The 13,764-nt window shown below is 35.8% G+C and overlaps 1 protein-coding gene across 2 annotated transcripts in view; it reads right to left on the bottom strand.

Moving 5' to 3' along the window:
* Positions 1-991: 991 nt before the first annotated feature.
* Positions 992-13,764, bottom strand: part of cpne5a (copine Va) — a 75,920-nt gene continuing 63,147 nt past the window's right edge. For both annotated transcript variants that reach the window (XM_047800288.1, XM_027167577.2), the window contains 7 exons: positions 13,518-13,564; positions 12,723-12,904; positions 12,037-12,164; positions 10,530-10,632; positions 4,981-5,038; positions 4,537-4,610; positions 992-3,640 (listed from right to left, as the gene is read on the bottom strand). In XM_047800288.1, coding sequence (XP_047656244.1) covers positions 3,452-3,640; positions 4,537-4,610; positions 4,981-5,038; positions 10,530-10,632; positions 12,037-12,164; positions 12,723-12,904; positions 13,518-13,564 — 781 coding nt within the window. In that variant the 3' untranslated portion in view covers positions 992-3,451. The remainder of the gene's footprint in view (positions 3,641-4,536; positions 4,611-4,980; positions 5,039-10,529; positions 10,633-12,036; positions 12,165-12,722; positions 12,905-13,517; positions 13,565-13,764) is intronic.

Here is a 13,764-nt window from a genome sequence, read left to right on the forward strand (position 1 = left end):
AGATTTGTTTGTGCTTGCCAAGAGGGAGAGAGACAGAGACAGAGACAGAGACAGAGAGAGAGAGAGAGAGAGAGAGAGAGAGAGAGAGAGAGAGAGAGAGAGAGAGAGAGAGAGAGAGAGAGAGAGAGAGAGAGAGAGAGAGAGATGGGAGAAAACTTTATTTTATTCAGTGCAGCAGTGTTTTTTCTCTTACTTCTTCAGGTAAAGAGCTGACGAGTCAATAAATAAATAAATCTTAAAAAGAAATAGTACATTCTGGAAGACAAGGAGAGGATGGGGCTCAGACTGAACTTTTCACATGAATATGTTCTGAGAAAAATATTTAACAATGGCCACTGTCTTTAAAAAAAATCTAACAAAATCAATCAATAAATAAAAATAATAATACTAATCTATTCTGTTTTTTAAAAGTTTACTTGTTCCTGAAAAATGTATTGCATTTCAGAGCATTCCTTCAAAATGTTCCTTTGAAAAAATAAAAAAAATGGCATCAAGAAGCACTCGTGGTGTTTTGTCAGAGCCCTTTTGTAGAAATGCCTTTTCATACCAAACAGCTGGCACACCACATCTGAAAAACAGGCAAATAAATAAATAAATAAATAAATAAATAAATAAATAAACAAACAAACAAAGAAACAAATAGACTATTTTGTTTTAAGAGACACTGGTGTGCAGGGTAATTATTACCAACTAAGATCAAATGTATCTTCATGTCTATGCATCAGCAATAGCTTTCCAAAGAAAAATTCAATCCTACAACTTGCTGATGAATAAAAAGACTGACTTTTTGACACATTTATGTCATTTTCCTATCTTCCAAGGAAAATAGAATACCAAAAGTATGCAGGTTCCAGTATACAGTAATTGCTGCACTCTTGATTTAAACATTTACAGAGTTTAGCATTGATTATTTCTGCCTTGAACACTTATTTTCAATGACCAAACAAACAATATTTATAACTCAATATTTATAAAAAGTTGCCACTGTTTTTTGTTTTTTTTTATTCGTTTTAATGTAATCTATTACAAACTTCACAAAATTCATGGAAATGACAACATCAATGCTTTACGTTGGTTTGCAAAACCGTTCATCATGCATATTGACTGAAACCTAGAGAGGTGGAAAAGAGAGGAGAATAGCACAAAAAATTATAATTAAGCCAAAAACAATGAGCTGTTTCATGCCGAAAAGCTGCGATGGATGACCTCTCACTGTAGTGCTGAGATGCGAGAAGGAGGAAGCAGGTTACATAAAACCCATCAGACTGTTTTAGTCCCAGCATGCACATCTCATATGTACTGTAGAAAGCACTGGCACTTGATGGGTGGCATCATGTCAAAGAAAAAAAGTCTGGTACTGATTTGTGTATACATGTCTTGTATAATGTTTCAGTCATCTTTATCTCCTCAAGCAGATGTTCGTCGTTTGAAAAAGTCGGTGAAAGTCAGTAGCTAGTGCTGAAAGAATTGTTTGCTCCTCTTCATTATGAACTGAATCGGGTATCACTTGACTTGAGTTTATACAACAAAAATGTACACAAATCATTGTAAGAAATCATTAAAGGCAAATTATAATACAAAAAAATTTGACCAAAAAAAAAAAAAAAGATTACAAGTGGACTAAATTTGAAACAGCCAAAATGAGCAAATGCATTGGGATGACTAACAAATCATTCATGCCTTTCCCTGGTAAACGTTTACCAAAATAACGTGCATGACTGTTTATAATATCAATTGGCCAGATAAGTCAGAATACTATACATGCTTATTGTGACTGAACCAATGCAAAATTGGTTGTTGAAAAGGTACCATCTAAAGTAAACCTACTGTACCACTCTGATCAAACACACTTTCTGAGGTTTACCAGACCATTTTCAGGACTAGGCTATTTGCAAATAGTAACAACATAAGGCTATTTAACATGCATATCCTCATTAAACATTTATGAGACATCAGTTATTGCACCCAATTTATATTAACACATCAATAAAGATCATCACATAGGGACGGGGAGGGAATCAACCATTAGGTCAGGATTTCAAGAGCACAGGTCACTCTATCAAGCAGACCTTTGATTTAATGGACTAATTGAAGGTCACTGTAAATCATATGAAACCAGTGTTGAATGGAATTGGAAAATTCCATGCAACTAATTAAATGATCACAATTAATGTTCACTAATAGTTTGAGTCTAGCCTTTTCATAATCTATTGCACAGTTATCACTGAAGAATTTAATAGAAAAATGCATAAAAACCGCAGGTAAAACTCCAGCATTGTTGGGGATGTGTATATCAGAATGCGGCAGTGAATGCGATTAAGCCCTGCTGTTCTTCGAGAGTGTTGATGCACCGTAAGTCTCCCAGGAAGCACCTATTCTAACTTCACACTCATCTAGATGTAACTGTCAAAAACTAGAAATAAGAATATTATCAATGATTACAGTTTTGCCTAGTGACTTCAGCATGAGCCTTTGTGTAATTTTAGATGAAAAAAATGAACAAAGATATCAAGAACCTGCAAGATTTTAGTAAGTCTAAACTACAAGTGTGCCTCTTGTAGCAAATTCTGTGATATATAATGTTATATATTTATGTTGCTTTAGAAATTTTCAAGCATTAAGAAAACACTTGTGCTTTTCATGCACTTGGGTTTATATGTTTTGTTAAATGAACTTTTGATACCTGAATATATTTCCATAATTTCTCAAAAGTCTGCACTGAGAGCCACCTTCAAAAATGTTACTCTCCAAATAGTTCTCCAAATCTTAAAAACACCATTCCTCAACTATATCTTAAAATTAAATGTGTACAATCTACTATATTGCAATCCTTTCAAGGGCATTGTGTAGTTAAAATTAACTGATATCTTACTGTAACCACTAGTAGTTACCTAAATTATTCTATTTTTATCATATATTTACAAAAGTGGCTGCCACACATAGGAATATGACTCTGTCCTAAAACTATTGTACACTTATAAACCTTTCCTGATACGGCTGTGCCACACAAGCAGAAAACAAATGAAGAAACACAGCAATTGCCTCTGGAGAGCATCTCTTATTTCACGATATACAGTACAGACTCCTAAATAGAAGTCTATAAGTCTCAGATTATGTACAACACATACTGAACAAACTCCAAAATGAGAACGTAAACTACGCTTGAAAGAATATCCAGGTCCTGTCCAAGTATTGAGATATTTTTTCGTAGTGAATCAAAGGGTTCTTGCCACACAAACAAAGCATATAAACTCTAAAACAGTCACTGGTTGTTGTTCAGACACGTATGGAGTGTGAGTCTTACCCTGTGGCCATTACTTGATTATTTGTGCTGTATAGTATGTCCACTTGTAGAGAGAATGCCTGTTAGGTTGTGAAAAGAACCAGATATGAAGAGGGAAGCCTGGAGGTAAGGCCTGTTTTGTCTTGTCTGAACTGGGACTGTGTAAACTCAGATATTAGAGGTTGGGCTAAGCACAGCAGGACTACAGTCTGGTGGAGTCTGATTGGGTTTGATGCCTCTTGATTTCATGTAAGAGATTAACTGATCAGGGATCTCCGCTAGGACATCTTTGGCTAGCCGCGCCATGCTGAGGACATGGTTCCCTGTCCGGTCCATGTAGTCCCGGAATGGCACAAACTGTAGTGACACAATGAACAGTTCATTTCAAATGAGCAAGTGCAATGTGGTTGGATTTGTGGTTGGTGCAATTAAGTAAATCATAGAATACAATCCCACCCCTAAACCTAATGAAAGCATATTTCTAAATAGACAAAAAGCCTCCATTCAAGCCCTCTCCTTCTAATCAATCACGTGGCATCACCTACTGTCAGGGGTCAAACATTTGCTTAGAGAGAGAGATAAATATACATGTACAAGTGTCAGAAATGAGAAGTAAGCAGAGGTAAATGCAAGATTTTATTTGATTTTTTTTAATGATATAGCACAAATAACTAAAGCCATTAAACATAAACCATAACATAAACACAAAAAAGACTAAGCAATGCTGAGGAACACACAATTATGAATAAAAGCTTGCCCACTTAAAAAATGATGTTGATCAGGGGTAAAACTGAACAGGTATGAGTGATCACTGGGACATGTGAAATGCTAGGGCTGATGGGTAATGTAGTTTAGTGTCAATTTCAATATAACATGACACAAACATGTGACTAAAATGCAATCCCTCAGACCACATCATAGTTTGTGTGAACATATTTAATTCTACAGTATATTAGTATATTTGTATGTAAGATGTTTCCATAGTTCTCTATAATCATACAGTATAATACAAGGCCCTGAACCTTTTGTGAAAACACAACAGCTCATATGTAGTTCCCTTTTTCAAGATTTATGGAAATACTTGGGGTTGTGCAATGCTTCTTTTTACTTTTTTTTCTATTTATATTGAGACAAAATGGTGTCCAAGAAAAATCCAAGAGAACCTTTTTTAAAAAATAAAATAAAAATTATTTAAGTCTAAGTGGCTTTATGTAGTAAAAAAAAAAACAAAAAAAAACTTTGAGCAATACTACCTGAACAATGTCTCTTTCTGCCAGCTTCCCTCTTGAAGATATTCTGATGTCGTCGCCATCCAACTCAACCATGGCTGAAAAGATAAGTTTATGTGTCATCATATTATCATATTACCATGTCAGTATGCCAAATTAAAAGAGAAAAAAGAGTTTTCTCCTGAATGTATTGTAAATAAGCACTGGAGGCAGATGGTGCTCCATGCTCATTACATTCAACAGCTGTGAACCTATTGCAAATCCAGCAGGTTGACATCTGCTTATTATCCAAAACTTCCAAACCTCCAAAATTAGAGGATGTCTAACCCCAAAAATCACTCTTTATTTGGCTCTAATCATGGAAGCATGACCGCAAAACATTAAACTCAGGTTTAATGTTGGAGTGCTAAATATTTATAGAGACCGAAGTGACAAACATTAAGGATGCAAAGTGACCTTCATTCTTACCATCAAACTCAGCCTGGCCGACTCCAACAATTATAATGGACATTGGGAGTTCAGCAGCCTGTAAGGGGAAAGAAATTAAGAGTGACAGAAATGTACTGGGGAAAATTGGTGATGATTTTAATAAATATCAATCATTAGAAACATCCAAATTAACCCTAATACAAGAACACACATTTAATTGGAAGTTAATCAGTCACAATCAGTGCATAAATTGAACATAGTGACTAAAAGCTGTGGATTATGAATTGATTACCAGAATATTTCTTGAGAAGAAAGCATCAGAGATTTAGTCTTTATTATCTAGATACCACATTTAAACACAAGTACTGGCCTTTAAGTCCAAAAGGTTTTAAGAGAAAATGCAGGCAGCATTTCCTTTCCTGTCAAATGTAATATGGTGCAACATAAAAGCAAGAGAGAAACAAATAAAACAATGTTAAATGAATAAGAAAAAAAGCAGTGAAATTAACATCTAATAAGAGTCTATATATATTACTTATATATATTACTTCATGAATACTCCTAGTTGGATTTATCACTGTCACAAGATGGGGTCGTAGACAGATGTAGGGCAACGCAGGTAGGGCAGATTTATTAAAAAAGTAACAGGCTGCCCAAAACATTTGGCAAACTCAATGATCAATAATATCTGTTCAAGGATGTGGACTCATGTTTGTAGAAGCCATGTTTGTAGGCCCCAATGCATGATGGGATTTGGATATCAGGGACAGGGTTAACCTACCAATCACATCAATTGCTAATTTGTTTTCCTTTTAAAAACACGAACTCCAGTCTTATTATTCTAAAGATAACAAACATTTTACACATACTATTATGTATTATTTACTAAAATACTAAATTGAGGTCATGTATTCCCCATTTAATATTCATTCATTCATTCATTCATTTATTTTCTACCACTTTTCCGAACTACTCTGGTCACGTGGAGCCTGTGCCTATCTCAGGCGTCATCGGGCATCAAGGCAGGATACACCCTGGACGGAGTGCCAACCCTAAGCCACCATGCCACCCCCCCTTTAATATTTAATCTCACAATTTCAGGTTTATTAAAATGAAACCAATAACAAAAAATAATACCATTAAATTTGAACTAATTTAAGTAAAAAAAAAAGCTCAGGGTTTGAATGAGAAGCAGACTAAGCAACTGTACATTCTTGTAAGACAGCTTGTTTTAAATTGTGTAGTATATTGTCAAAAAGTGACACTAGAATTAATACTGTTCCTTGCTTGAAAATTTTAACAATGATCTAAAAAGAAAATCTTTAAAACTATACAATTCACAATGGTTATAACTAGTGTCATCGGAAAAGAAATTAGCCATACTGTATGAAATTCATTAACAATTTCCCCATTACTATCTAATGATTTTATTGAATAAAGAAATACCATTAGGCCAAATCACATCAGGAGGTGTTTTTCAGTAAGTGTCATTACATTAATGTGTTATTCAGTTTGAGCATAGGTGCTGTGTATCTATAGGTAATATGGTGCTTAACCGCCAAGATAGAAGGCAAAAAGGGGAAAATACTCTACTCTGTTAACTCATCTAAAAGGGAACAATAGAACATCTGATTATTTTCCTTCAGTACAAAATTAAGACTAGAAGAGGTCTATGAGCTCTAGATGGAACTGCATAAACATGCAATCAAAATTAACAGGAGGCACAACCCCATCGTCACAAAACACACACAGCCCTGTTTTCAGTCCTTTCAATCACTCAGATGAGTCAGTCATTAGCTCACAATATCACAAGTCAGTAGCAAGCACAGACATCTGTGGGACTTAATCAGGCACAGTTAAACATTAAGTGGATATAACAAGTCCATATTTAATTGCCTTTAGCTTAACTCTGTAACAATTTGATTTGATTCAGAAAAATAAAAAGAAAGAACACTGCAACAAGGTGAAGGGGGAAAAAGGAATACAGAATGTACATACTGTATTACAGCACATAACGTATATGTGTGTGTCCCAGAGATGAAATCATTTGTATGTTATTGAAATATGGCATTTGTATGTTATTGAACTTAGACAATGTCTGATATGATAGAATGATATATTGACAGAAATGGACTTTTATTAGCATGCTTAGCAATTTGCTGTCTATTGTCTGTTATTCCTATTCATATATGACATACTATATGTAACTGTAATAGTGATCAGGAAATGTAATACTTCTTATAATGAGAGCAAGAATTATAAGACTAAAATAATAAGGTTAATAATTGTAAATGTATTTAAAATCTACACTCACTGAGCTGAGCACTTTATAAGGAACATTATACTTATACTGGGTATTGTCTCTATTTCTCTTAGAACAGCCTTAACTCTTAAAGGCTTTGGTTCTACAAGATGAGTTGATTGCATCACACAATTCCTGAGGATTTTAGGTACACTTTCATGCAGCGAATCTTCTGTTCTGCAACATCCCAAAGGAATTAAAGAACTAAGAATGCTTAGAAACTTATCATCATGTTCATGATTGCAACATGGTGCTTTATTATGCTGGATGGAGGCGTTAGAAGATGGTTCATTTGTGATTGATGGCAAGTGGTGATTGATTAATGCTTACTAAGTCACTCAGTGTGCCAAGAAAACACCAGCCTGGACTGTTGACTCAAGGCAGGTTGGATTATGGTTTCATGCTATTGGTGCCATATTTTTCAGGCTTCAACTACATATATGGCATTTGGCAGACACCGTTATCCAGACTAACTTACATTTAATTTAGACAACTGAGCAATTGAGGCTTAAGGGCCTAACAGTGGCAACTTGGTGGTCCTGGAGGTCAAAATTTGACCTTCCGATCAGTAGTCTAACATCTTAACCACTGAGCTACCAATTGTGTTTCTGTGTGCACTGCAGCCTCAGAAGAATTGGAACCTCATATAGTTATCTGCCTCAAGAATCGTTGTGTTGTACTTTCTGAATTCCCTGAGTTGAGTTAATTGAGTTAACCTTAATGGTTATCTGAGTTACTGTAGTTTTTCTGTCAGCTCGAAGCAGTCTGGTCTTTCTCAGCTGACCTGTCTCAACAACAAGGAGTTTTCATGTACAGAACTGATGCTTTTTCTTTATTGCACCATTCTCACTAAACTCTAGAGACTGTCTGTGTGAAAATTCCTGGAGATCAGCAGTTCTGGCACCACAGTTAAAAATCACTGAGATCAGATATTTGATGGTTGCTGTGAACATTACCCAAAGCTACAGAACCCCATCTGCAGGATTTTCTGCACTGCAGCTGCACAACTGACTGATTAGATAATTGCATGAATGATTAGATGTACAGGTGTTTGTAAAGTGTTCAGTGAGAGTAAATAAATCTACAAAAAATGTATTTGCTGTAAAACAAGATGATTAACCCATTTGCATGATTATATAGTTTGCTAGACCAGGAAAAACATAGAAAGAATCAAAATCAGCTAATACTTAGAAATTTCAGTCAAATGATTTGTATACCGAGGAAGACACTGGCAATTTTTCACTCACTGATCCCTAATCGAATAAAGTCAATAGGCAGAGCTGCAGAATTTTACAATGTATGGATGATTTCCAGTTTCCAAGCTATTAAATTGAACAAATTTCATAGTAATTGTGATTAAAGCTTGCAGTTACAAGAAAGGATGGCCAATAAAACAGAAATGATACAAAACAATTTCATGCGAGGTCAAAAGAAAAATTGAGAAAGCTGCACAAGTTTTGGAATGGATTTATACAGACACTGCCAGAATACTTTTTGGCAAATAAAAGAAGAAATTATGATGGTGAAAGTAGGTCAGTGTTCTTGGAAAAGCTTTCAGGGGCTAGAGCTCATCACAAAGAAAAGAAAACACACACACACACAACATTTTTTACTGCCCCTATGGCAATGCCACAAGCTTTTTCATTGCTCAGTCTTTCTTTTTTGCTGGTACCGAAATTCTGAATCTCACACAGTGAACATCAACATGTCTATTCAGTTACATTTTCAAGTACAATAAGAATAGAGTAATTAAAAAAACACATTCAAATCATGACCATCATCTTATAAAGAATTAACCCTGACAGAAGGGTGCAAAAACAAAAATGTTGGCATGTACATGAGAGACACAATACCCCTAGTCTGCTCATTCGTTATATGAATTTTCATGGTCAAACTACTCCAATCTTTCATCAATAAATGAGCACAAAGAACAAATGGTATCAGAGCAATCCTTTTAAATATGTGGTGAAACTTAAGAATATAAATGAGTCCTTGGAAGTGGGGCAGAAAGAGAGAGAGAGAGAGAGAGAGAGAGAGAGAGAGAGAGAGAGAGAGAGAGAGAGAGAGAGAGAGAGAGAGAGAGAGAGAGAGAGAGAGAGAGAGAGAGAGAGAGAGAGAGAGAGAGAATCAGGATTCGAACTGGAACAAATGAATTAGGGTGCAGTCAGTGATTCTGTCACCTTGGACTGTCAGGTCAGGAAATCCTTCTGCATAATTTAACCAACAGCTGTGAAAAAGAGAACAGCTTCACATAGCAAAGTGCCCAATTTAATTTACTCCACATAAAAAAAGACTGGCTAGAGAAAGAAGAAGAAGAGGAAGAAGAAGAAGAAGAAGAAGAAGAAGAAGAAGAAGAAGAAGAAGAAGAAGAAGAAGAAGAAGAAGAAGAAGAAGAAGAAGAAGAGAAATATAACTCAACACTTATTCAATCATGTTCAGAATATGAGCCACCTTAATCTAGGTACAATGAAAGTGCATGAAGCTGTTTGTCACATAAATATAAATATAATCTAGCGACCTAATTTAAATCACCGGGGAGTTAATAAGGAGTGCTACAGGATCATTTTAATTTTTGTTTGTCTCCCAAACTTCATGCTTGAGCATGCTTGAGAAGGCATCACAAGAAAGTTAAAATCTCTCTAATTTTTAAAACAAATATTTAATATGACATTAAAAAATCGGATTTGCAGGTCTAAGAACCTTAAAAATAAATAGAACTGTTCATCAAGGATGGTATTAAATCTCCTAGTCTGTGTCTGGTGGCAGAAAAGCGATGCTGATGGATGTGAAGAGACAGAGCAGCAGACAAGATCTTAAAAGGAAGGTGTGGCTGTTCTAATGGTTTGACTAACAGTCGCAAATTCCCTTTAAATCCAGTCTGCTGGGTAACTGATGGAAGGGACGCAGTTTTCCTGGTAAGAGAGCTTCTGAAGTTGTAGCTGCTGAGAGAGCTTTCAATCCTCCCGAAGACAGCTTCGTGTAAAGGCATTTTGTTTTAACATGATGCAATAAACTCAGAAACACTGACAGTTTTGTAAACAAAGAAGGAGAAACCGCTAGAAGGTGTGTGTGTGTGTGTGTGTGTGTGTGTGTGTGTGTGTGTGTGTGTGTGTGTGTGTGTGTGTGTGTGTGTGTGTGTGTGTGTGTGTGTGTGTGTGTGTGTGTGTGTGTGTGTGTATGTGTGTGTGGTTGAGGAAAATATACGAGTGTTAATATATTTGTGTGCGTGCACATGTGTGCGTGTGTGTTGGAGGAAAATATACACATGTAATTAGAAGATACTCACCTTTACAATGGCTTCTTTGGTCTGAGCCATGTCTGATATAACTCCATCTGTGATTATGAGGAGCACAAAGTACTGTGAGCCGTCTTCCACTACTGCCGCATATCTAATACACACATTTCCACACAGAGAAGAAACCAAGCATCAGCATACTTCAAAATATACAGAAGTGTCACACCTAAAAAACAGAAAGACTTATATTGCTTAATGAATGTGTTTAACACTCGAATGATTAACCATTAATATATCGCACGGGCAAAAACGGATCATGAAAAAAAACAGTGAACCCGGTTATAATCTATTTTTCACAGGCAGCCTGAAATCCATGCATTTTCCTCTTGGATGCCTCTTGATCTCAGACTCTGCATTGTTTATCATCATCAAATTCTCTAAACCACTTTGTGATTCAAATCGGTTCATGCATGTTACAAAACCATAAAAGATCTAGATGGAGATTAAATCTCTCTGGTGTCACAGCTTCTGCCAGTGATCTCGTCTTATGTGCTTAATGTAAAATCAAGCAGCCAGGTTTGACATGCATGCTGTCATTTGTTCCTTGAGCCTTAAACTGAAACGAATGCAACTCAGAAAAAATGTCAGCTTGTCTCATTAGTATAAGATAATGACCTTCAAAAAAATGGACACTGAGTCCCATCAGGTCCCATAAAGTAATATCTTTTCTGTCTTGTCGAGGCCTGGCACATAATGACATGTTTAATTAAAAGCTAGACGAGAGGATTAGGCCCTCTCTACAGCACCCGTTCATTTCAGTTAACTACAAGAGGCATTACTTTTCTGTCAGTGGGCAGCAAACAACAGCATGTGTCAAGCCTACTACTTGACTGGCACTTTAATTTCCTCTTTATTCGTGTTCTGTGTACAAACACAACTATTAATTACTGTTATTTCCATGTCTTTTAAATGATTCAAACAGGGATAGTTTTTAGATGAGTCTGAATATGAAACACTGCAACCATTAAGGAGTTTTGTAACCATCACCCCAAAGCTGATGCTTTTTCTATAACAGCACATCCAAAAGGGTTTTACTTGACTTGTTCCACACCAATCTGCCAGCTTTCATTAATTAAAATATCCCGTTATGTGTTGAATTCTTTTGTAGTGAAAGAAGCTAGATCGTGTTATCACATGTATTATAGAAACTATAAACAGTCATTTCCTCACCAGACTCTCTTTGCTTTTATGTGTTGAACTTAAACAAACAGCTTACCTGCGAATGCACCGATACTGGAGAATCCTTCTAAAAATCTCTAAATAAACATCTTTTCTGAGAAAGCTACACTATTTTAATGAGCACAATTTATACATGTATGGAGCCTTCACAAAACAGGTCTCTAAGTCCTTATTTAATGACACATCCATACTATTGCAATAATGTGAACCTTGCAGCTGGAGTGTTTCTCAGAGATGCTGGTATAGAAAATGAATCAATCATAGCCAAGCACTATGGTATAAATTGATGCAACATATTTCTGTTGTTTTCTAAACTCACCTCGCTACATGATTGATGACCGGGGAGAAGTTAGTCGGTCCATAAAGCTGAACTGTCTTGAGACTCTCGTGGTACGCCTCTAGAATCCCCTCCATACCATTACAGTATGGGTTATCTATGTTACCATTCTTTAATTAAAAATAAGAGATCAAACATAATATGTACATATTAAATAAATCATATGGAAAGTGAGATATCCTGTCAATCAATCAACTTTGTCAGAAGGCACAGAACAATAATAAACAATCTGCTCATCACAAGGCATAAATGAATAGTTGTGTAATGCTCCGTGAGCGAATACAGATATAAACTTATTAAAAAGTGCCTGGAATGTGCAAATGAGGGTATAGTTAAGAGACAGAGAAAGGAAGAGAATATTAATTAAGTGTATTAGTTCACAGATATGAAGAATGCTGTACTAAGACTCTGAATCAATATAACGGGTTTGCACAAAATTCTACAAACACATTAAGACTAAACAAAGAAATTCGGTCATATAAAAAGTAATAGTTTCACATACATATTTAAGATGGCAAACAACAACATCAAATATTTAATCATAACAACATAGAAACTCAAAAATGGGAACAAAATATCCACATATTATGCAATTATGCAGGAATGTAAAAATTATATTTTAATACTTTGGCTATTCAGTAATGATCAGTGAGCAGTGCAGCTCTTACCAGGGGGAACTCGTGAGACACTCTGCCATCAGGGGGTAGTTTGGCACCAAAGCCCAGCGCAGGGAACATCTTATCACTGTCATAATCCTGGATGATCTCCCCGACAGCCTTTAGTGCCATAGCATAGGCGTTCATCTGGTACGGGTTCATATAATGGAGAGATGTGGACTGAGATGGGTTTCCTTAGAGAAGAGAAATGAGAAATGAGGACATGTTCTGTTTTACAGAGAATAACCTGTTGCAGAAAATAGTGGAAATACACCCCTTAAAAATAATAATAATTATAATGCAACTGACATATGGCACCTTTATAGAATAGAGTCACGTCATTACAGAAGGAAGACCCGATGGAAACCCGTGAGATCCCAATGTACAGTTAGTTACACATTTAAGTGGCATCTTAGCACTGTTTTCTATTCAAACTGAAAGAACCTCACGCATATTTATTAACTAAAGTGACTACATTCTATTACACGAATTCATTGAGTAAAGAGATTCTTTACTCAAAGAAAAGCATTGATCATCTTTCTTAAAGCCAATTACACTGTTTTAAAAATCTATATTTTGTTCACATGTAACATTTTAGATGCAGATTAGAGTTTTCTTTTGTTTCTGTGCTGTAAGATCGACTATGCATCATAAGTCTGTAATTAACATTTCTGAGTGCTTGATCATATACAATAGGTGGATATTTACTCAGAGAAAATCCTTATCTTTAATTCTACGGATGAGTTTGAGTAATGTTAATAAATAAATCTAGTAACAAGGTAGAAAATACCAGGAGAAAATTCTCACCATTGGAAGCAGTGAAATCAATAGCCACGGTGAAATGGATCTGAGTGCTAGAAAACAGGGAGCAAGACATGGATGAGAAATAGAAGGAATGACTAGAAATATCACTTGGAAACACAATGACACCTTGACAGTGAGCATTAATATCAAACTCATCTGGAAGCGTAAACTCTCCGGATATCGCCTCAGCACGGAGGCCATCTGATTGAGCAAACTAGTGCAATCACAGGCTCCCTGTGGGCCTACATTG

Source organism: Tachysurus fulvidraco, chromosome 14, assembly GCF_022655615.1.
Source record: "Tachysurus fulvidraco isolate hzauxx_2018 chromosome 14, HZAU_PFXX_2.0, whole genome shotgun sequence".
Lineage (NCBI taxonomy): Eukaryota > Metazoa > Chordata > Actinopteri > Siluriformes > Bagridae > Tachysurus > Tachysurus fulvidraco.